The 24,750-nt window shown below is 36.2% G+C and overlaps 1 protein-coding gene across 2 annotated transcripts in view; it reads left to right on the top strand.

Moving 5' to 3' along the window:
• PPP3CC (protein phosphatase 3 catalytic subunit gamma) overlaps nucleotides 1-24,750 on the top strand; it is a 101,704-nt gene that overhangs the window by 68,888 nt on the left and 8,066 nt on the right. For both annotated transcript variants that reach the window (XM_040626540.1, XM_040626539.1), the window contains exons 5-11: nucleotides 427-572; nucleotides 2,205-2,344; nucleotides 7,210-7,287; nucleotides 7,374-7,468; nucleotides 11,366-11,491; nucleotides 12,303-12,374; nucleotides 24,367-24,448. In XM_040626540.1, the coding sequence (XP_040482474.1) occupies nucleotides 427-572; nucleotides 2,205-2,344; nucleotides 7,210-7,287; nucleotides 7,374-7,468; nucleotides 11,366-11,491; nucleotides 12,303-12,374; nucleotides 24,367-24,448 (739 nt within the window). The remainder of the gene's footprint in view (nucleotides 1-426; nucleotides 573-2,204; nucleotides 2,345-7,209; nucleotides 7,288-7,373; nucleotides 7,469-11,365; nucleotides 11,492-12,302; nucleotides 12,375-24,366; nucleotides 24,449-24,750) is intronic.

The raw sequence follows: 24,750 nt of genomic DNA, 5'->3' as shown, positions 1-24,750 counted from the left end.
TAGAAGCCTCATGTAGCACAGTTGTCAGTATCGCCCCATGAGCTTTATTGGTATAGATTCCAGGGTCCCACAGGGACCTACCTTGAGTCATCGCACTCAGAAGTCCAAAGCTATAGCTACCTACCAGGTAATTGAGTAATTTTTACCATAAGCAATGTTGCCTAATAACACAGCTGATATTTACCTTATCAGGTTTCCAAGGCAACAGAGCTAGAAAGTTAATCCAAGGTCACACTTGTCTTTAGAGGAGATTTTGTTTACCTTTTATCTACAACTTTTCAAGAATATTTTTATAAAGATGATTGTTTTCAAATTTGCCTGAAATAAATGGCTTTGAAGTAGCTTCATAATTTTCTGTCCAATATCCATTTTCATATATGATAAATTGTAGCTTTTCTTCCTTTGACTGTTTTTCTTTTTTGATAGGTCGAATCAAATATTCTGAACAGGTGTATGATGCGTGTATGGAGACATTTGACTGTCTTCCTCTTGCTGCCCTCTTAAACCAGCAGTTTCTGTGTGTACATGGAGGGATGTCACCTGAAATTACTAGTTTAGATGACATTAAGAAAGTAAGTAATCTTTCATTAGTCTCATGGAGTATATGTATTTTTAGTTTTAGTTTTTAATATAGTCAACTAATATCCCTCTATTGCTGAAAATGTTTATATACAGATAATCAAAAGTAAGAAAGTGGAAATCACCTGTGATCTCATTATTGGGAGACAACCACTGTTAACATTTGGCTAAATATCTTCCAGAAAATGTCTGTAAATTTTAATAAAATCTGTACTTTCACCTACTGGAAACATAACTTGTTTTGAGTATAGCCCTGAAGCTTTAAATTCTGTAGCAATACGAAAGGAAGGAATCAGGGTTCTAATCCCTGTCCTGTAATTAATTGTGTAATCTTGACCAAACCACTTAACTCTTAGTCACATTTTCTTCTCTGAGAAATGAGGAAGTTACAATGGATGGTCTGAGTACTTCCACCTCTGAAATTCACTGACTTTGACATTTTAGATGATAGAGTTTAATTGCTACATTGTGTGAGTTGGTGATTGTTATTTTCAGAATTTTCTACAAAGATGATCAGTCTTTTTTTCACTTCTGTTCTACATTATCATCTTTTCTCTACCTTTGTATTCTTCTACCTGTCTCATGTAGGTACTGAAATTAAAGGTTTTTCTGTTTATAAAACTTTTCTCTGAATTAAAGTTACTCTTCTCAGGGTAAGAGGATATGCCTATATTTCTGCTGCCTTATGGTCTTTAAAATAACCAGAATTTCTCTTTTATATTGTAAGTCTTGAATTTTGCAATTCTGAATCAATTGTATTAAAAACCTCCCCTTTCACTTAGTAGAAGTCCTCAGCGATTTTAGTTACTGGTTTTGTCTTGGTTTTTATGCTACTAACCAGAGCAGCAGTGACTAAAGGCTTAAATTAATAACTTACATTGAAATGCCTGCACTGCATAGAATGGAAAGGATGAAAGTCCTTTACAAAATAAAACTAGAGATCTCCCTTGGAATGAGGTAAACAACGAACAGAACCATTGCAAAACCTTTCCTGCTCTGATGGTATTGTTAGCTCACCTAGGCAGTTGAACTTTACATAGCCTTTCTCAGTAATAGTATAGCTCCATAGTGGTTGATTTCACATATGAATTAAATGAGTACTGCTTTTAAGACTAGGACATAAAGGGGGCCCCTGGGTGGCTCAGCCGTTAAGCATCTGCCTTACCCATGATTCCAGGGTTCTGGGATCGAGCCCCGCGTCAGGTTCCCTGCTTGGCGGGAAGCCTGCTTCTCCCTCTCCCACTCCCCTTGCTTGTGTTCCCTCTCTCGCTGTCTGTCTCTGTAAAATAAAAAAAATAAAAAAAAAAAAAAAAGACTAGAATGTAAAGGAGTCCTTTTCTATAGTATGGTTAGATGACAGGGATATTTATAAAAAATTTATTTCAAAAAAAATAATAAAAACTGTGTATCCAAATTTGTTAAGTGCTCATTTTCTTCCTGAAGGAAAAATTCTTTATGGGGCTTGCTGCTTTTTCTCCTAATACATTCTTGTGGGTGGGGGGGTTTTGTTTTGTTTTGTTTTGTTTTGTTTTGTTTTGTTTTGTTTTGTCTTTGACACACACCAGTTTTCAAAAGCTCTTTCGCCTTCATGATTTTTCTTCTTTTGGCTTTTGTGTGTTTTCTAGTTAGACCGGTTTAAAGAACCTCCAGCCTTTGGGCCAGTGTGTGACCTGCTTTGGTCTGATCCTTCAGAGGATTATGGCAATGAAAAGACCTTGGAGCACTATACCCACAACACTGTCCGAGGGTGCTCTTATTTTTACAGGTAAGCTAGTCCTCAAAGTTATAAGATTAGGAAAGGCAATTATAATATGAGTCATCAGATTATTTATAAGTACTTTATATCTCTACTTTGTGTAGTATAAAGACTTTTAATTTTTTGCTTAATAGAAGGCAGAAATTCTTGTTTATTTTTTAATATTTTAATAGGTATTATGTACCCTCATAATATATATGAGTACCTTCATTAATACCTAAGTGTAATATACTGAACATGATTGAACAGAACAGAGCATCTTGCAGTGCTTAAATGTTATTTTCTGACTCTAAACGATCTCGATTATTTGTTCCCAAACACCTTTGAGCTTTTTTAAAAATAAAGATTTGTTGGCTGTTCCGCCAGAGATTCTGATTCAGTGGGTCTGAGACAGGAAAATCCTGTTATTTTTTTAAAAAGCTCTCTAGCATTTGGAACCACTGCTATAGGCAAAGATATAAAAAGAACAGGACATTGTGAACTAAGCCCAGGACATTTCCTGGAAGTTGGCTGTTGTCTTAAATCTCGTATGTGAGCTTTTATTGTGTTCTGCCATTCCAAAATAGGGAGACAGAGGTTTGAAGTCTAAATTTTTTTTAATCCCAGTATTTTACTGTGACAAGTAATGCATATATTTAGTTCAAATCTCTGTTAATTGCCTAGATAATGCATTTATTAAATGAAACCCACATATAATAAGTAAAAAGCCTTAATATTGCCACAGTTTTAACCTTCTTCTAAACAACCTCGTTTTAATCCTTTCTGAGTCATTTAAATTTTACTTCTCTTTTTTAAAAAAAATTTTTTTGAAAGATTTTACTTATTTAATTTGAGAGGGAGAGAGAGTACATGCACTTGCTGAGCAGGGGGATGGGCATAGGGAGGATCTCAAGCAGACTCCGCACTGAGCATGGAGCTCAACACAGGGCTGGGTCCCATGACACTGAGATCATGACCTAGCCAAAACCAATAGTCAGATGCTCAACTCACTGAGCCCCTAAATTTTACTTCTCTTCACATTGCTTAAAATAAAGAGCACATAATACCCTCTTATTGTTTGTACAGCGTAAGTTGGTATGATTTCTTTGGAGATGAGCTTGACAACATCTCTCCATTATAAATGCCCAAGACCTTTGATCCAGAAGTTCTTCTTCTAAAGTGTAATCCTGTGGCTGTACAATTGGTCCTCGTTATTTACGAATTCTGATCTTCAAATTCGCCTGCCTGCTAAGAATTACTTGTAACTGCAAAGTCACCACTCACAGCACTGTCACGGTCATTCAGGCATGCACACATGCAGAATGATGACAAATTTGTCACCCCATGTGTGCTTCTGAGTCTAATAAGGAGCTGCTTTGCCGTCTTGTTTCAGCTTTCATGCTGTAAGATTATTATTATACCATTCTTTTTGTGGTCCATTTAGTGCAATATTTTTCACATTGTATTGGTGATTTTGATGTGTAAAATGGCCCCCAACATAGTGGTTAAGTGCTACTATTTCTACGTGTAAGAAGGTTGTGATGTGTCTTACAGAGAAAATACAGATATGTTATATAAGCTTTATTTGGGAATGACTTCTGGCATTATTGTGCATGAGTTCCATGTTAATCAATCAACAGTGTATGTTAAATAAGATGTTCTTACACAGAAGCACACATAAAACAAGGTTATGTATTGATTGGTTAATTAAAATGTGACCAGAGGCTCACAGGACCCTAACTGTGTGTTTTCTCTAGGAGCAGTGGTTCAGTTTTGACTAATGTAGTATTTACAAGTTAACTTTATAGAACAGAGCTACTGCAAATAGCAAGAATCAACTTTGTAAATGTGCAAATGTATAAAACGTATATACAGTTGACCCTTGAACAACACGTATTTGAACTGCACAGGTCTACTTAAACACGGATTTTTTAATACAAATATAATATAGTACTATAAATGTATTTTTTCTTGCTTATTTTTTCTTTTTTAACATTTTCTTTTCTCTAGCTTACTTTAGTGTAAGAATACAGCATATGATATATAGAACATATAAAGTATGTGTCAGTTGACTGTAATGGGTAAGTCTTCTAGTCAACAAGCCAGCTTTTGGGGGAGTCAAAAGTTATATACATGAGGGGTGCCTGGCTGGCTCAATTGGTAGAGCGTGTGACTCTTGATCTCAGGGTTGTGAGTTCAGGCCCCATGTTGGGCATGGAGACTACTTAAAAAAGTTACACACAAGAAAAAAGTTATACACAGATTTTTGACTGCGTGGGGAGTCAGCAGTCCCACATTGTTCAAGGGTCAACGGTACGAGGTTATTCACTGCTGTATTATTTATGATAAAAAATTTATTTTTTTTAAGTAAGCTCCACACCCAGCAAGGAGCCCAACATGGCGCTTGAACTCACAACCCTGAGACTCTGAGATTTAGAGTGAGATACTTATCCAACTGAACCACCCTGGTGCCCCTATGATAAAAGATTTAAAACAACCTAAATGTTCAATAGAAGACTAGTTAGTTAAATACCTTGTGGTACATTCAGTCAATGGAATGTGCCACACTATGTAATGAGGCTATATTTTTAATTAAAAAAAAGAAACCCTTTATATATGGATATAGAATACAGGCATACCTTATTTTATTGCACTTCACTGTGTTGCACTTCATAGATACTGAGTTTTTTACAGATTGAAGGTTTGCGGCAATCCTGTGTTGAGGAAGTCTCTGGGGTATTATTTTTCCAACAGTATTTGCTCACTTCATGTCTCTGTGTCACATTTTGGTAATTCTCCCAATATTTCAAAATTTTTCATTATATTTATTATGGTGATTTGTGATCTGTGATTACAACCACTGAAAGCTCAGATGATGGTTAGCATTTTCAGCAATAAGGTATTATTTTTAAGTTAAGGCATGTACATTATTTTTTTAGACATGATGCTGTTGCACACTTAGTAGACTACAATATAGTGTAGTATAACTTTTATATGTACTGGGAAACAAAAAAGTTAATTTGACGTGCTTTTTTTTTTTTTTAAAGATTTTATTTATTTATTTGACACAGAGACAGCCAGTGAGAGAGAGAAAAGCAGGGGGAGTGGGAGAGGAAGAAGCAGGCTCCCAGGAGAGGAGCCTGATGTGGGGCTCGATCCCAGAACGCCGGGATCACACCCTGAGCCGAAGGCAGACGCTTTAACGACTGAGCCACCCACGCGCCCCTAATTTGACATGCTTTATTTCAATATTTGCTTTGTTGTAGTGGTCTGGAACAGAACACACAGCATCAGGGGCTCCTGGGTGGCTCTCTGCTTTCGGCTCAGGTCATGATCCCAGCGTTCTGGGATCGAGCCCCGCATCAGGCTCCCTGCTCAGCGGGAAGCCTGGTTCTCCCTCTCCCACTCCCCCTGCTTGTGTTCCCTCTCTCGCTGCCTCTCTCTCAGTCATATAAATAAATAAGATCTTTAAAAAAAAACAAACCCCACAGCATCTCCAAGGTATGCCTGTAGAGTATCTTTTAAAGGATACTCAAAAGAAACCAGGAACATTGGTTGCTCCTAAGGTAGCAGGAAGATAGATCTAGGAAGAAGGGAGGCATTTAGGGGCGCCTGGCTGGCTCAATCAGAAGAGCATGCAACTGACTCTTGATCTTGGGGTCATGAGTTTGAGCCCCACATTGGGTATAGAGATTATTAAAAAAATAATAATAAACTTTAAAAGAAAGAAAGAAGAGAGGCATTTCACTGTATAACCATTTGTATCTTTCAATTTTATACCATGTATAAAATCTATTTTAAAAGCTAATTTTTCTAGTAAGCATAATAAGAAATAAAGATTTAAACATAAATAATTAACACTTGGATAATTCTAGGATAATATGATATTCTCCATTCTCCAGTTTCTTCTATCAGGTAATTCTTTTTTTTTCTTCTCTTCCTCGCTCCCCCCCCCCCCAGGAGAGAGGTTGGGGGAGGGGCAGAGGGTGAGAGAGAATCTTAAGAAACCTGAGTGGAAATTAAGAGTGCGCCTGAGGTGCTTGGGCTCTGACTCTTGGTTTTAGCTCAGGTCTTGATTTCAGGGTCATAGGATCCAGCCCCCCTGGGCTCCATGCTCAGTGCAGAATCTGCTTGAGATTCTCTCTCTCACTCTTTTTTGCCCCTCCCGCTCGTGCACGCTCTCTCTCTCTCTCTCTCTCTCTCAAAATAAATAAATAAATCTTTAAAAAAAATAGAGTTGGACGCTTAACTGACTGAGCCACCCAGGCACCAGAACCTATCAGGTTTTTCTAAATGTAGAAAGATAATAATACCAAGAGAAAATGTTAGGAGTAGATGCAAATATCAGATCTTTCATTAGAATACAGTTGGTGTAATATTTGCATGTACTCCTGAAATATCCCTGCATAATGTCACCTTGGCGTTGGTATTACCTGTGAAGCTGTGAGTAGGTTCTTTAACTTTTCTAACAATTTGATAATTTTAAAATTGTGTGATCAGTTTTTAGCACCTAATCTCTCTCTCTCTCTCTCTTTTTCACACACATACACACACACACACACACACACACACTACCTTGGTACTTTTTTAAATAACAGGACAAGAAGAGTTTTGGTGTTATGTTAAGGGTTAAGACAAAAATTAAAAGGTAGGGGAGCTCTTTTCCTGTCCTAAGGTTGTGTGTAACCTGCATATTTGATCTGGAATGAGGTATATTAGTGAAGTGGAAAAGCAGTGATGATTGCTAAGCCATTAATAAAAGTTCAGTGGTATGTCAAACCTATAATTTTGAAACAAATTCAGCATTATAATAGCATCTTGACTTTTCCCCTTCCTCCTATTAAAACACCAATTGTTTTAGTTCTGGGTTTATGTTTTCTAACTTTCTTTTTCAGTTACCCTGCAGTCTGTGAATTTTTGCAGAACAATAATTTGTTATCAATAATCAGAGCTCATGAAGCCCAGGATGCTGGGTAAGTTATATTAAAACTGTACCAGTTATCACTGCAGAGTTTTTGCCTTTTATATCAAGACAGACAGACTGTTATCTCTCTTCCAGGTATCGAATGTACAGGAAGAGCCAAACAACAGGCTTTCCGTCACTCATTACAATTTTCTCTGCCCCCAATTACCTAGATGTCTATAATAATAAAGGTAAAGGAATCCAGTGATATTTGAGTTTGAATTTGTGAGTAAATGTGAGCTCTAATTTAATTATATGTATATGTATGTATTTTATATATAAGAAAAGAGGTCTTAATTGAAACAAAGGCCAAGAAACTTAGAATTTGGGCTACTGCTTGGTTTTCATTTGCTAAGGATTATTGGGCTCTTTGTAAATATAAATAATGATCATAATAGGTCTGATGTGTACTCCTGAATCAAGATATCAGAATAAGGGCACCGGGGTGGCTCAGTCAGTTGAGCATCTGGCTCTTGATTTCGGCTCAGGTCATGATCTCATGGGTCATGGGATTGAGCCCTGAATCAGGCTCTGCACTCAGTGGGGACTGTTTGAAGATTCTCTCCCTCTGCCCCTCCCCCCAACTCCTTCTCTTTCCCCCCTCTCTAAAATAAATAAATAAATAAATAAATAAATCTTTAAAAAAATACGTATGAAGAAGAAATTATTTCAGGTTCAAGTTAGAATAGTCATCATAAATTATTACTTCTGGTAATTTATTTGTAACAGTACCTCAATAAAATGTCACTATTTGGAGTTTAAATGTTTATAAATTATTAAGCTGTTTTTGCTTTTCTTGAGGAATGGTACACGTAGATGAATACTGTACAAAAAGTCAGAAAAATCATTTTAGTCGAAGCCCTGCCAGAAACTAATAGTGTGATTTTAGGCAAGTCACATTGTTTTTCTAAACTTCAATTTCCCATATAAACGAGAGGATTAAATATAAATATTCCTTCAATCCAGCAATTCTCATTCTAAGACTTTATCCTATTGAAATTTTTATTTTTTACATTTGCCCAATGTGGGGCTTGAACTCATGACCTTGAGATCAGGAGTTGCATACTCTACTGACTAAGCCGGCCAGGTACCCCAAAATCTTTTTTTTTCTTTTAATTTTTTATGATTCATAGTTTATAAGTTTTGTATCAGGGCAAACTTCTCTGTAACATGCCTCTAACTATTTTGTTGTTTATAAAATATGACTATAAAATAATAGAACTTGTATACAAACATGCCAGAACGTATATATCCAAGGAGTATTGTCCCTTCACAGTAGTTACCTTGGGAAGCTCTATGCTTATTCCAACAATGCTGCCATTGTTCAAAGCGTGTTTGGAACTCCTCTTTTGGCATTGCCTTCAGAGTCTGCGACACATTCTTTTGATTATCCTCAGTGATGGGAAATCTTCGTCCTTTGAGGGTGGATTTGATTTTTGGAACAGCCAAAAGTCATTTGGAGTCAAGACTGATGAATAAGGTGAGTGATCAAGATAGAGGGTACCATTTGGGGTCAGAAACAAGGTATGATTATAGGGTAATGAGACTGGTTTTTCTTGTGTTGCTTATAAAATGGGTCTGGAGGCGATTCCAAAAGAGGAGTTCCAAAAACGTTTTGAGTAATGGCAGCATCTTTGGATTAAATATACGGTAAGGCCGCAAGGTGTATCAGAGCACTAAGCTAGGAGTCAGAAGTTCTAGTCTAGTCCTGCTTCACTTTTAAATTCACAGCTAACATGACACTTAATTTCACATTTAACAAGACACTTAACTTCTCTGAGCCTCGGTGTATCTTTAAAATACCGGTAATATAGGGTTGTTGAAGATACGTTGAAATACTAAAAATAAACATTAAAAGCATCCGTCAAACTAAATTGCTATGATACTATAACATTTTACTGTTATTGTGCCTAGTGTGATTATATCAGAGGACCACACTCATCTCATATATAAGGTCTGGTGTGTTTGTAGTTAGTGGTTTTAAGTCTCATTACTTTATAGTCATACCTTGTATATGCGGCTGGGGAGTCAAGTTTAAAAGAGGTCCACAGTATACTTACTATGTAGCCTGTTTAAAGGGAAACTAAGGAATGGCACATCTCATTTCAGTCTGATTTGAATCAGTCATCTCAGTGGCTTATATCCATTTTAAAAAACACTTCTTTGACCTCAGTTCTCTCCCAGCCGTCTAGTTTTTTACATCTCGTCATTCTTTTCTGAGTCTTAGCTATCCCACAACACTCTGCTTCTCCCTAACTCCATTCTTTCTTACTTCCTTCTTCCTAATATTCCCAATACGTTAGAGACTTAGTTTTCTTCTTATTTCTTCCATTATGAATGGTATGTGCTGCTTGTGTTGGCAACTTCCTCAAGGACACTTCGTGGCCCTAGTGTTCATATTTGGGATGGAGACATTCCCTTCTCCCTTGTGCAGGCTCACTAGGAAGAGTGTCTGTTGACTGCACAGTGGATTATCAGTGCACCCAGCTGAAACCTGCCACCCAACACAGCAGTCAGTCCACTCGCTCACTAAATGCCCACTCGTTTTCCGGCCCCTTCTAACCTGGTTTTGATCTTGATTATTCCTTTAGTGAACTTTTAAGGCACAGTCCAGTCTACCAGAGTTTTCTGTTGGCTTTGACATAATTGATAACTTTATCTTGAAACATTCTTACTTTCCTTGGTTGTTCCTCAAACTTTTTTTTTTTGTAGGAAAAAGACAGAGTGGTATATGAAACAGTATCTGCTGGTACTCAGATACTCCCCATCCAAGTACCTCTTTCTTGAAAATGACAACCCTCTCCTCCTTTCCTTTTTCTCTTTCTTCTTCCGTTGCTTTTCTTTCTTACATATTGGTACCAACAAGTATTTGTTAGTTCCAATGATTATGGAAAGATCCTTAGTCATGATTTTTAAAGATTTCTATTCCTTTTTCTTGTGTCCACTGGGAACATACCCAAAAGCAATTTTTTATGCTCTCGTTTCTAATCATCCACTGTAAAGACCCACCTCTCACTTCTTTTTCCTGTGTAGATTTGAGGGAATTGTTGAATAATTATGTATTCATCTAACCTAAATAAAATATATATACATGAAAATAGTGGGACGTGTATATTATATCCAGTGTTAGGTTTTCAAGAGCCGGAGATCCTACTTTAATGTATTTTCTTTATAATCCGTGGTATACATTTTAGACACTCAGTAACAAATTTTGAGCCCATGAGGCTACCCTTCAATAAGCAAAGGAAAAGGAACCAGGAAATGACCTATATCTGTCATTTCTGAAGTACTTCATACCCAATTCTATTTATGATCACAGTAAGACTAAAGAGAATAATGCAGACAGCATTGCAGTGCTCGTGCTCACGGTGAAGTCTAAGAAATTGGATTTTAAAACTTTTAAAGTATAAAGAAAATTAGTTTGGTACCAAAGCATGTGTACAAATACATGAACTGGTTAAGTTAAACATTCATATGGTGCTAGCAATATACTGACTCTGTATAGGAGAGATGGATATTTTTTAATCCTCTATATAATATGCAGAGATGATTTAATCTACTTTGGAGCCATGTGAATTGCTCCAAGTTTACCAGCTGTATTCCCCACTATGAATTGATAATTGCTATGTTATAAACTCCCAGAGAGTTTATAAAATCATTGGCTCTGGATAATGACTAGCAAAACAGGCTGTGTTCGCTTAATGAAAAATGTTTGCCTTCAAAAGAGAGCTGTAATTGTAACCATTTGGCCTATAAAGGGAAATTATGACAAAATTTTTCTATGTGGAACCTGAGATTTCTTTAGATGGTTACTGTGCAGTGACCCTTTGAAGTTTCAGAGCTCAGTTTCTTTTGTACTTTTATTATATGAGATCTTCAGGTAACTTTGTTCTTTGGGATAATTCTTAAAAGAATGAGCTGTATAAAATGCTTCAAGATTTTCCATCTGCTCTTAAATACCGCGTCCGGGACTTACAAATGGAAAGTACGTTCATGAATTCTGTTCAGTTGGTACACTGCTGTGCAAAGCACACCATTTGCCATGTCGTGTTCCTCTGCGCCAGATTTTCCTGCTCTTTCCTTTCTAGCTGCTGTGCTAAAATACGAAAACAATGTCATGAATATCAGGCAGTTTAACTGTTCTCCACACCCCTACTGGCTTCCGAACTTTATGGACGTTTTCACATGGTCTTTGCCATTTGTTGGGGAAAAAGGTAAGAGAACTGGACGATCATTTGTCTTAATTAGTGATGGAGCACACTTATATTTGCATGAGTCCCCTGATGGTTCAGAAATGTTTTTCTTAAACTTAAAGAAGTAAAATAAATAAATAAATAATAAAGTTATTAGAAGTATTTTCTAATTTTCTTTGTTCTCTACAAAGATTTTTAAATGGCACTTAATTGGTTTTTTATTTTATTTTTTATATTTTTAAAGTTTTAAAATTGGTTTTCAAATTATAGTTCCAGTCAGTTGTGCTCTTGTTGTAAATTTCAATTTAAGGTAGCTATCCTACTATGATCAGGATGTTAAAATAGCATAAGTCACTATACCATTCCTTCAGTGATTTCTTCAGTGATAAAGAGATTTAAATAGGAAATAGTGTCCTGTAGAATTTTGTTTGTGCACCTGTACAAATAAGCCATGCAAATATAAAATAAATCTGTTGGGCAAAGACCTGGTGGCTTAACTTCTTTGTAAAGTGGGAGGAAATCTTTTCATGTACGTATCAGTGAGGAAAAGGCTCCAGACAGCAGTGTCATGAAATCAAGTAATTATGCAATAGAAGCTTCAAAGACCAGACTTTTACTGAAGCAAGTGATTTCCCCAAATTCTATATAAACCTGAAGGTCTTTATTTAATGCTACTCTTTATAATTACTCTTAATAGCATAATGATAAATCGTTTTTGTCTGTTTATTTTACATGTGTGTTTACTTAGACAGCCACATCATTTTAGAGAGAGTACCTTAATACATTTTGTATACCTTGTATACATTTTGGGTCATTTTGTCTTATCATATAGTCACAGAGATGCTGGTTAACATTCTCAACATATGCTCTGATGATGAATTGATTTCCGATGATGAAATTGAAGGTAAACTTGCCTTTTTCTCATTTGAACTAGAAACAAAAGTTTTGGTTTTTGTTTTAGTTTGTTTTGAATAATTTTCTTTGTCTTACTAAAAAAGAATTGTGTTCATTACAGAAAAATAAAATTTGAAAAATACAGGAAACCATAAATAAGAACAAAAAAGTTACCTGTAATCCTACCATCTCATAGATATCAACTGTTCACACCTTGATATAATATTGTGTTACCTGTCTTATATCTTTGCATATATTTTCCTCTCTTTTTCCTTTTTAACAAAAAATGAGGTCATGTATTAGTATCATAAACATTTATAGTTCTTTATAGACTAATTTTTAACAGTTATCTAGTTGTCTTTTTTGATGATTTTTGTTTTAATCAATCCTCTGCTGTTGAATATTGGACTTTTTCCAAACTTTTTTGTTTTAAAACCCTACAGTTTTAAACATTCTTATAGATAAATCTTTACACATTCTGTCAACAATTAGTATTTATTACATGCCTAATATATGGCAAGTACTACTTAGGTCCTTGCATGCAATAAGCTTATATCCTAGTGGAGGGAAGACAAACAATAAATAAGTGCAAGTCAGATGTTGATATATGGTATGTAAGAAAGGGAAGCAATATTAGGAAATTGAGAATAACATTTTCTTGATTATTCTCATGGGATTAATTTCTAGAAATTGAGTATCTGTGTCACTTAGTACTTACAATTTTAAATCAGAAACAGGCAACCTCTAGAAAGGCTGTACCAGATTACATTTTTTGTGTATGATGCATAGTTCACAGTGCACTCTCCAATACTGTTTACTATCATTTCTATAGTCTGGTGTTTTTTTTAATTTTAATTTGTATTTTTATAACGACTAATGAACATTTTTTTATTGACCACATGCATTTTTCTTTTGTGAATTGTCAGTTCATACCTTTTGCCCATTTTCCTACTGGGTTATTACCGTGCATGTTTGTTTGTTTTTTCTCTTCTTCTTATTGGCCTGTAAGGGATCTTTAATAGTAACATTTTGTTACATATGTAGCCATGTATTTTTTTTCCTAGTGTGTTGTGGGCCGTTTGATTTTAAAGATAGGTCCTAACTTACCTGAGAATGCAGAAGACTCTGGAAAGATGGTGGCACCCGAGTTCAAACCTCTGGCTGTCTCGTTTTCAAAGCTCTGTGCTGAAGTGATTCATTCAACTGTTAGGATAAAACCATCCACATAGTGGAAAAATCCTAGCTTACTTTGGGCAGATAGAGGGGAATCCTAAACATAGTTATGTTTTAGATTGCACATTGAAGGTGAAGAGCAGATGGAGCATAGCTTGTGAGTATCTTTATGTATGAGATAGGAGATCGCTATAAGGAGCCAGTTCTTCTCAAGGAAATAATGCAAACAAGAGAAAATTCAAACGAAATAAAGAATTTTTAAGTTAGGGGAAGATGAAAGATATAAGAAATAGATCTAGTAGAATTTATATTCAAATCTAGGTGGATATGGAAATTATTGTGAACTCTATTGTATGTACTAAGAAAGGATTCTTAATTACCATAAAGATATGCTTACAAAATTATGCCAAAAGTTATATATGGGAATATATATTAAAGGATTGTCATAATAGCAACAGATTCAAAATAATCTAAATGCCCCTCAGTGGAGAGGTGGGTAAATCAATTATGACATATCTCCATATGATAGATTCTCTACATAGAATATTATTTTCCCTATGCAAACCTCCTTTTCCCCCTTCTCTTCTAGTAAGCTCTTGTTCAGCTTATTGTAACATCCTCATGGAAGGCATTTCTGACCTCCCTGACTAGATCCAGTACCCTTGTCATGCTGTCTCATATCACCATGTACCTCTCCTTAGCATTTGATAGAATTGTAATTTTGCATTTATTTATATTATTATAAGAGTAATATATTTTACTCCCACTCAACTGTAAACTCCCCAGGTGCTAGGACGCAGTTGGTTTTTGCTCACCAAAATAGCCTAAAGCCTAGAATAGTACAGTGAGAATGATAAGTAAATATTTGTTGAGTTAGATTGAGTGATATTCAGTGCAACTATTAAAAAAAGAATGGAGTAGAGCTATCAGTGCTAATATGGAAAATGTACTAGATATTCTGTTAAGTGCAAAAGTAAATGAATAGAATCCTCTCATTTCCATTTTTTACAGGGTGTGTAGATATAAGCTGATACATGCTTTTTAATTTTTTTCCTGAAAGGAAATGAAGAATAACCTTTTATAGGCTATGATGGTGAATTGAACATGCTTCTAATTCCATTCCTTTCTGAAACTACACTAAAACCACAATACAATTTTGGTTTTATTTAAGTGATATAAACTAAAGATTTCCACTTTAGTAATGCCACACTAGATAGCTTAAATCAACCCTGACTTAAAATAACTGTAAAAGCTAGACACAATATTCTAAAATTTGCTTTACAGGCATTCAGAAAGCTAACAAAGTAAAATAATTACCAAGTTGAGATCTGGAAAAAAGGCATAAATCCAGAGAGATAAAACCAAAATTTGGGACTGTTTCTCTCCTGGATATTCATGAATTTCAAAAGAAGGGACTAAGAGGTTGAGCAGCCCTCTTGGTAGAAACTATAAAGTTAGGGCTTGGGACGCCTGGGTGGCTCAGTGGGTTGGGCATCCAACTCTTGATCTCAGCTCAGGTCTTGATCTCAGGGTTGTGAGTTCAAGCCATGTGTTGGGCTCCATGCTGGGACGTGGAGCCTACTTAAAAAAAAAGTTAGGGCTCATGGCTTGCCAGGGATGATGTGAGGGCTGGTAAGTTTCTGCTCGTTGGTTGGGGACCCCAGAAGATTGCATCTATGTAAGAGTAAGGGTAAACTGGAAATAGAACAGCCCTGAAAGGCACTATAGCCTACCTTCATATCATTTCAATCCATGAAATTTAAATAAAGTAGCCCTAGGCACCTGGCAAAAGCAAACCTCTCTATAACTCTCTCTATATATTATCTCTAAGATAACATCGTGTAACACTTTAAATTATTACAGATAGTCTTTGAAATATAATATGAGACTCACAACCAAAAATAACTAGGCATATGGGGAGATATAACAACATGAATGAGAACCAGTAGAAACAGCAAAAAATAAAAACAGATGCCAGGTTCTCCAGACATTGGCTTTATCAGACTGAACTTTAAAACAGCTATAGTAAAAACCAAACCAAACCAAAACAATGCTTGCTGTGTTTGAGAACATAAAAAACTGCATTGAAAGTTTTGGCAGAAAATTGTGAATTATAAAAGCAGAGTTGATAAAACATCAAAAGAAAATGCTAGGAATGAAAAGTAAAATAAATTTTTAAATTGTGAAAGATGAATTAACAGATTCAGTAAAGCTAAACAAAGAATAAATGAACTAGACAATAGGTCGGGAAAAAGCAATCTAGAATGGATCATGAAAAGAACAATGAAATACCAAAAAAAGCCTTAAGAGACAGAGGATACAGTGAGTAGGCTTATCATCTGTGTGTGTGGAGTCCCAGAGAAGAGATAGAATGGGATAGAATCATTATTTGAGGAGATAATAGATAAAAATTTTCTAAAATTGACAAGCATTAAGCCACAGATTGAAGAAGTGCTGTAAACCAACGCAGAATGAATACAAAGAAAATAACACCTGAGTACATCATAGTAAAAGTGTTTCAGATGACAAAGAGAAAGATCTTAAAACAACCAGAAAAAAAGAGATTTTCAAAAGAGACCAGTTAAGACAGTAGAAGCAAGAAAAATGGAATAACATATTCAAAGCACTGAAAGATAATAATTAGTAACCTAGAGTTCTATACCTAGCAGGAATGCCTTTCAAGAATGAAGAGAAAAATAAGCATTTTTCAGATACTCCTCCCTTAAAAAATTTACTTGGAGAATTACCAAGAGACCCACACTAAGTGAAATTTTATTTTATTTTTTAAAAGGTTTTATTTATTTATTTGACAGAGCACACAAGTAGGGGGAGCAGCAGGCAGAGGAAGAGGGAGAAGCAGGCTCCCCACCAAGCGGGGAGCCTGATGTGGTGCTCCATCCCAGGACCCTGGGATTATGACCTGAGCCAAAGGCTTAACCGACTGAGCTACCCAGGTGCCCCCTAAGGGAAATTTTAAAAAATATTACTCAAGCAGAAGGAAAATATCATATGGAAGCTTAGAGATTCAAGAAGAAATAAAGGGCAAAAATAGTAGAAAATATGTGGGTAAATCGAATGTAAACCATATTACACACCAATAATAATGTTTTATTAGGTTTAAAAGAATTAAAACATAAGACAATAATAATTGGCAGTGGGATAAATAGAGATAAAGTATGTGAGGGGCTGCATTATCTGGGAAGAAGGGGAAAGTAACTGTTAGCATTATACTGGGTGGGGGACTGGCTCAGTTGGAAGAGCATGCGACTTTTGATTTTGGGGTTGTAAGCTCAAACCCCAGGTTGGGTATAGAGATTACTTAAGTGTACTTTAAAAAATTGAAAAGAAAAATTATATTTTGGTAAGTAAGAGATACATGTTGTAATCTAGAGTAACCTTCAAGAAAAGAGGGTTTTAAAGTATATCACTTTTAAATTACAGAAAAAAGTGGAATGATAAAAAATAACCCACAAGAAGGCAAGAAAGGAAGGTACATATAACAATAAGACAAATAGAATAAATTATCTTGATAAATATTTCAGAAATTTTATTAAATTTTAATATTTAAAAGACAAATTGTCAAGTAGGATTTTTTTTAACTTTATGTTGTATAAGACAATCACAGCATCAGGATACAGAAAGTTTGTAAGTATAAGGAGTAGAATAAATATATAATGCAAACACCAACCAGATAAAAGTTTAGATAAATATTACGTGAAGTAGAAACTAAAAAATAAGATGTAACAATTTTATGAGTGTATGCAATTAATAATATGGCTTCATAATATATAAAACAAAAAATAACAAGTACAATGAGAAGTAAAAATATTCACAGTGATGGTGGGAGAATTTAACAAATATCTCTCAATAATTGATGGAACAAGCGCACAAACAAAATTAGGAAGATTGTAGAAAATTACAATGGTAATTAATGAACCTGACCTAATGGACATATAAAGAACACTGCATCCAACAGGTGCTGAATATACCTTTTTAAACACAAGTATCATTTACAAAAATTGACCACGTACTGAGTTAAAAGCAAGTTTCATATGTCAGAGTATTTAAAATCATAATGACTGTGTTCTTTGACCATATGCAGTTAATACGTACATCAGTAACAAAAAGATAATCTAGAATATCCCCATATTTTAGGAGACTTGGGTCACCTGGGTGGCTCAGTCGGTTAAGCATCCAACTCGTGATTTTGGCTCAGGTCATGATTTCATGGGTGGTGAGATCGAGCTTCAGTCAGGTCCACACTCACTGAGGAGTCTGCTTGAGATTCTCTCCCTCTGCCCCTCCCCCCACTCACACTCTCTCCCTCTCTCTGTCTCTAAAATAAGTAAATTTTTAGAATAAAATTTCATACACACACACACACACACACACACATGATAGGAGTGGCTGGCTGGCTCAGTTGGTAGACTGTGTGACTCTTGATCTCAGGGTCATGAGTTCAAACCCCACATTGGGGCTAGAGCTTACCTTAAAAAAAAAGTGTATGTATACACACACACACACACACACACACACACACACACACATACTTGGTAACCCATGGGTCAAATAACAAATCACATTGAAAATCTGAAAATATTTTGAGCTGAATGAAAACGAAAAGTAGTGCATATTAAAGTTTGAGGACAGGCATCAAGCAGGCAGGCCTGGGCCTGGGGCTGGAGCCTGAACCTTGTGGCCATGTCAGCAGATGCTCACTGGTTGACAGCTTCTGCTGCTTCTGAGAGGAATTAAGTTATACTTGATCTTAAAGTAACAGGATCGTCAGAATTAATTAAAATAGACGCCATCTACCAAGAGTACTTCAAAAATGTTAATCAGGCATTTGCCTTCATATTCTGAGTCACCCTACAAGCAGAGAAATGAATCATCACCCAGAATGGTTCAGTGTGTACAACAGGGTCCAGAAAACTCTTTCACCTTGAATAACTGTGGTGGACTGACCAAGAGCAATGTGAAAGTGGTCAAACTTATTGACAAAGCAGCTGCTTCTGTGTGATGTCTACCAAAATGCATATAAAATCTTATATACGGCTTAGTTGCAATGTATCTTGAAGGCAGTTTCCATGAACAAATTAAGTTGTAAATTTAGTTCACCTTCATACCTCATTTTGTGATATAAAATCAGTGCTTAAATACAAATTGATTTAAACTTGGGAAAAAAAACAACAAAAATTGGGGGATGTATCTAAAGCTGTGCTTAGAGGAAAATTTATAGCTTTAGATGAATATACTGGAAAAGAAGAAAGGCGGAAAATCAGCATCCATCTCAAAAAGTTGACAAAAGGATAGATAGTAATTTAAACCTAAAGAAAATAGGTGAAATGAAATTAAAAATTAAGAATATTAGTTACAAAATAGGAAAGAAATACAGAAGTAGTAATACCAAAATGTGCTTTTTTAAAAGACTAGTAAAATTGATAAATCCCTGGTAAGACTTACCAAATAAACAAGATAAGACAAAAATAACCAATGGTAGTACTGAAAAATGATACATCAGACCCTATAGACATTAAGAAAATAATGAGAATAAATTTATATCAATGAATTTTAAAACTTGGGTGAAATGGATAGATTCCTGAACAATGTAACTTACTCAAACTGACACACTATAGAAAATCTTAATAATTACATGCCTACCAAGAAATATGATCTGTAATTTAAAATCTTCCTATGAAGAAAATGCCAGGTGAAGATAACTTCACCAACAGATTTACCAAACATTTAAGAAAGAAACAACATGGACGCCTGGGTGGCTCATCGGTTAAGCATCTGCCTTCGGCTCAGGTCATGATCCCAGGGTCCCGCTCGGGCTCTCTGCTCAGCGGGAAGCATGCTTCTCACTCTCCCTCTGCCTGCCACTCTGCCTACTTGTGCTCTCGCTCTCTCTCTCTGTCAAATAATAATAATAAACTATTAAAAAATTTTAAAAAAGAAAACACTAATTTTACACAAATTCCTCCTGAGAATAAAAAAGAAGAAATGCTCCCCAGCTCATTTAGTGAGGCTAGTATAACTATGATACTAAAATGTGAAACGACATTAATATAGATACAAGAATCCTAAACAAAACAACAGATTGAAACTAGCAATATACATAAAAGAATTATGTCTCCCAACCAAGTTGATTTATTCCAGAAATTTTGGAAGATTTGGCATTCAAAATTTAATCAGTATATAGTAATGTAAGATTTTTTTTTTAATTTTTTTTTTTAAAGATTTTTTTTTTTTTTTTTTTTTTATTCGACAGAGATAGAGACAGCCAGCGAGAGAGGGAACACAAGCAGGGGGAGTGGGAGAGGAAGAAGCAGGCTCATAGCAGAGGAGCCTGATGTGGGGCTCGATCCCATAAAGCCGGGATCACGCCCTGAGCCGAAGGCAGACGCTTAACCGCTGTGCCACCCAGGCGCCCCAAGATTTTTTTTTAAGATTTTATTTACTTATTTGACGGAGATAGTGAGAGCATAAGTAGGAGAAGCAGTAGGCAGAGGGAGAAGCAGGCTCCCCGATCAATCCCAGGACCCTGGGATCATGACCTGAACTGAAGGCAGCCGCTTAACGACTGAGCCACCCAGGCGCCCCAAGAGATTTAATAAAAGCAGAAGCTGGGTGAGGGATGTATGTGAACTCTATAGTGTCTTCACAACTTTGCTGAACATCTAAAACTATTCTAAAATAAAATTTTATTTAAAACAGTATAATTCACTGCATTTATTAAAAAGGAGAAGGAGCATATCTTAGTAGATGTAGAAGCAGCATTAGGTAGAATTCATCCTTCTTTTGCAATAGATCCCTTAAACTCAGCTTAGAAAGGAATTCTTTAATCTAACAAACACAGCTATAAAAGCCTGTTGCAAACATCATATGGCAAAATGTTGAAAGCTCTCCTTAGTGATTGGGAACAGACAAGAACACCAGTTATCAATACCTCTGTACAATATCGTATTAGAAGTTGCACCCAATACAATAAGGCAGGAAAAGAGCAACATAGGGTATGAAGATTGGAAAGAGAGAAGCACAACTATCATTATTTATAAATTTAAAAGAATCTATAGATTGTTAAAATCAACACGTGCATGTAGCTGAGCTGCTGGATACAAAGTCAATAAGCAAAAATCATTTGCATTTCTATTACCAGCAACAAACAAAATGAAACCTTAAGAAAGATGCCATTTACAATGTCCTCCCTAACAATAAATCTGACAAGTGTGTGGTACCGCTAAGCAACAAACTGTAAAACATTATTAGAGAAATTAAAGGAGGTCTGAATAAATGGAAAGAAATAAAATGTTCATTGATTTTTGGAAAACTCCATATTGTAAAGATCTCATTCATTCCTAAATTGATCTATGGTTTCAGTGCAAAGTCAAGTATTAACAGCCCATTCAATTCTAAAATTCATGTGGAAATGCTGAGGATAGATTCTAAAATTTGTATGAAAATGCTATGGGTAGGTACCAAAATTAGTATGGAAATAGCTTAAGTCTTGAAACAGGGTGGGAGGACTTGTTTTTTATATCAAGATTTACTCTAAAGCTAGAGTAATTAGAATTATTAGTGCAAGAACAGATGAGCACTGAAACAGAACAGAGAATCCCGAAACATCACAATGTGTGTGGACACTTGATTTACATCAGAGGTGGTGCTGCCAGGAGTAGTAAGAAAATGATGATAATAAGTGATTTGGGAATATCTGAGAAAAAATTAAACCTGACCCATATCATATTTCAAACCCCAACGTAATTTCCAGATGGATTAATACACTCAAATATGAAAGGTAAAACAGTATAAAGCTTCTAGGATTTATAATATAGAATATCTTCATGACCTTGGGGTAGAGAACAATTTCTTAGGACACAAAAAGCACTTCCATACAGGAAACTATTAATTAATTAGACTATGTTAAAATAAGAACTTGTGTTTACCAAGAGACCTGTTAAGAGTGGGAAAAGACAAGGTGCCAAGTGGGAGAGCGTATCTGCAACACAATCCACAAAGGGCTCACTTGCAGAACAGATGAAGAACTGCAGGCCAGTTAGATGAGACTTGCACAAGCACCTCACGAAAGAGAGTATCCAAATGGCCTGTAAAGATACGACAAGATATTCATTCACATTAGTAATTGTAAAAATGCAAATTAAAACCACAATGGATGATTCTGTACACCCACCAGATTGGCTAAAATGAAAGATACATTAACAAGAACACACGTGCTGGCCTGGATGTGTAGCAACAGGAGTATTCCTACACTGAAGTGTAAAGTAGCACGTCCACGTGAGTAGATAACGCCAAGCTGCTGTTCAGAGTTGAACATCTACATAATAACTGAGCATTCTAACTCTAGGAATATAGTTCACGGAAATAGCAGCAAAGAAAAATGCATAGGAATAGTCATAGCAGTCAAATTCACAATAGCCAAAAATTGGAATCAGACCAATGACCACTGACAGTAAAAAGGATGAATTGTGGCATATGTAGTGGAATTGTATGCAGTAATGACAGTGAACTACAACAGGCAAAACACAGATCAGTCTTACATACATAATGTTGAGCAAAAGAAACCAGGCACAAAAATACGTATTTGATTGTTCCAGTTACGTAAAGTTCAAAAACAAAACCATAGTGCTTGTGGATCCACACCTGCTTACATGGTAAAACTATGAAGAACAGCAGGAGAGTGATTTCAATAAAGGTCAAGATTTTCTTTGGGAAGAGAGAGGCATTATACATTTGTGTACTTTATGTTTCTCATACTTGACAATAAAAAAGTTTAGAAGTTACAAACCTACAAAACGTGGAGATTTTTGCAGGAATTTTTAGAAGCTGGAAAACGAATTAATCTTCCTCACTTGGCTGATTCAAGAAAGTTAAAGTAATGGGGAATGCTGAGTTCCAGCACAGAATTCTCAAAAAGCAAAGGAATTGGTAGTGGCAGTTTCTAGAATTGGGGACTGTGGGTGGGTCGGGGGGAGGGGGGACATGGTCACTGAGCTAATATAAGACTAGGTGGAAGCTGTTTGAAAAGCAGTTACAGTCCTGGTTGCCACTGGGCAACTGCCTCTTCTCCAGCTCTGGAGGCTAATCCCCCAAAAAAAGGGTAAGCCAAAAGAATTTCTGCTTAGGTATACAACTGAGGGCATCAATACCTTGCCCAAAACAGGTGAATTGAGTGGCCATGTGCATCCGCAATCTTGATACAGAGAACTCCCTCACAAAGGCCCACCCTGATCACTACCTGTAAAACTGCCAGTCAGCAGTCCACCCAGCAACTTTTCGGCCCCCATTCTCAGTCACAAGCAGACACCAAGGATTACCAGCCAGCTCAGGAAGTCTTGAAGAGAACAACACAGACAGCAAAAAGCAATGTGAATGAACTTGAGATTCTGAAGAAAATATAAAACTGAAAAACGGAAAGCCTATAATATCTCCAAAAAGAAACAGGAAGATAGTGACTCCATTCAACATAAATACATGGCTTTAGTAAGAGATTTGTAGGCTGTTTATTTTGCCCTTTGGTTTTTGTTCCCTGTTTTCAAGTCATTTGTTTCCCAAATATCTTTTTCTTTGTCCGATTTTATTTGCATGACTTGTGGGGATAGGGTATTTTGGATGACAATAGGTGTAAATTAATGTAAAACTATAAACTTTTAAGAAATGGGAAAACTGCTTACAGGAAATCTATAATTTAATACTCTGTCATGCTACCAAGGATGCCTCTTCTGAGCTGATAAAGATAGTAGCCTGCTTCTCTCATTGCATTTCACTTTGATTTTTTTTCTCTCTTTCATGTCAACTTAAATTTCTCTTCCCATATTTCTATTTTCATCTCCTTGTTTCTTGGTGTCTCTTCTTGCTGAAGATCACTACATTTCAAGCTATCGGAAAGGTATCCGACTAAAATGTGCTAAGAGCTTAATACTCGCTGTCTGTCCCACCACAACCTATTAATTTTATTAGACCTTTTTAGTTGCAGTTGAGTGATTTCAGACAGGCTCTCCATCCTCCCTTTCTGTCTTAGTATAAATGTTTTCTTTGCACCTGCCATATAATTCTGCAGGATATCGAGAGCTGGAGGGGTGAGGAAGGAGAGGCCACGTTTCTCTTTCTGACTTTTGAGTGCGGTCACCTGGTGCATGCCTGGACCTTAGCTTCTCATGTGTGAGCTGTTCCCTGAATCTTAGATGAGAAAAGGCCATACAGTGTTGTGGTAACTTTTTTGGTGTTGCTTTATAAAGACCTTCCCTACCATCATAATTTATATTGCACAGTTGTCTGTGGTAGGAAATAACTCACCAGTGTGTGAGTGAGTGAGGATTATAGAATGAAAGCAGCCCTCACTAAGTTGAGGAGAGCTAGCTCTGTGTTGTGTTTGCCTGCAGAAGACAGCTGCGTGAATCATCACTTGCCAGTTGGCAAGCCAAACCCCGCATCCTGAGGTGGCCCACAGCATTTTCAGAAGAGATTTTTGCTGTAGCGACTGTCTTTGTTGGCACGTGTATGTTTCATTCTTCACTGTGCTCTGTATTTCAGAACCACAAATAAGTTCCCACCTCTTGTAGGTCCGTCCAGTCTGTCTTTGTTGTGACCCCCTCCATTTTTTTCATCTTGTTTTTCCCCTTTTCTGGGTGTTTTTTTCTCTTGCTCCTTAGAACTTCCTGGGATTTTTGTTTGTCTAAACAAACTTAGGCCTTGATTTCTTTTTTTAAAACAACAGTTTCTTTAACTTAGAAAAATACTTCATCCTGCATTTTTAACAACTAACCTGTTAACACATTCTTTTAACTCACTGAGTCTTTGTATTCCTGAAGGAGGCACTACAGTTCGAAAGGAAATCATCAAGAATAAGATCAGAGCCATTGGGAAGATGGCACGAGTCTTTTCAATTCTGCGGTAAGGATAAATCTGTCATTACAGTATGGAATCAGCACTTGGAGAGAAAATTAGAAGTTGATTTTAGAACAGTTTTTTTTAGAATTGGAGTTCGGTATGATTGGATAGGTCTTCAGAGTCAGAGCTGAGTGCACATTGAATCTGACCTATATGTTAAAGTGACTAGAAATGTTTTGACAAACATTCATTTGGTACAAGTTTAGATATAGTGAATGGAGTGATTTAGTGTGGATTCTGGAGCCACATTGCCTGCGTTCACATCCTGGCTCGACCTCTTCTTAGCTGTATGATTTTGAGCCTCA

The sequence above is a fragment of the Ursus maritimus genome, unplaced genomic scaffold (assembly GCF_017311325.1).
Source record: "Ursus maritimus isolate PB19 unplaced genomic scaffold, ASM1731132v1 scaffold_11, whole genome shotgun sequence".
In the NCBI taxonomy this organism is placed as follows: domain Eukaryota; kingdom Metazoa; phylum Chordata; class Mammalia; order Carnivora; family Ursidae; genus Ursus; species Ursus maritimus.
Note: the sequence above shows the minus strand (reverse complement) of the source record. Positions and strands in the feature narration are given on the sequence as shown.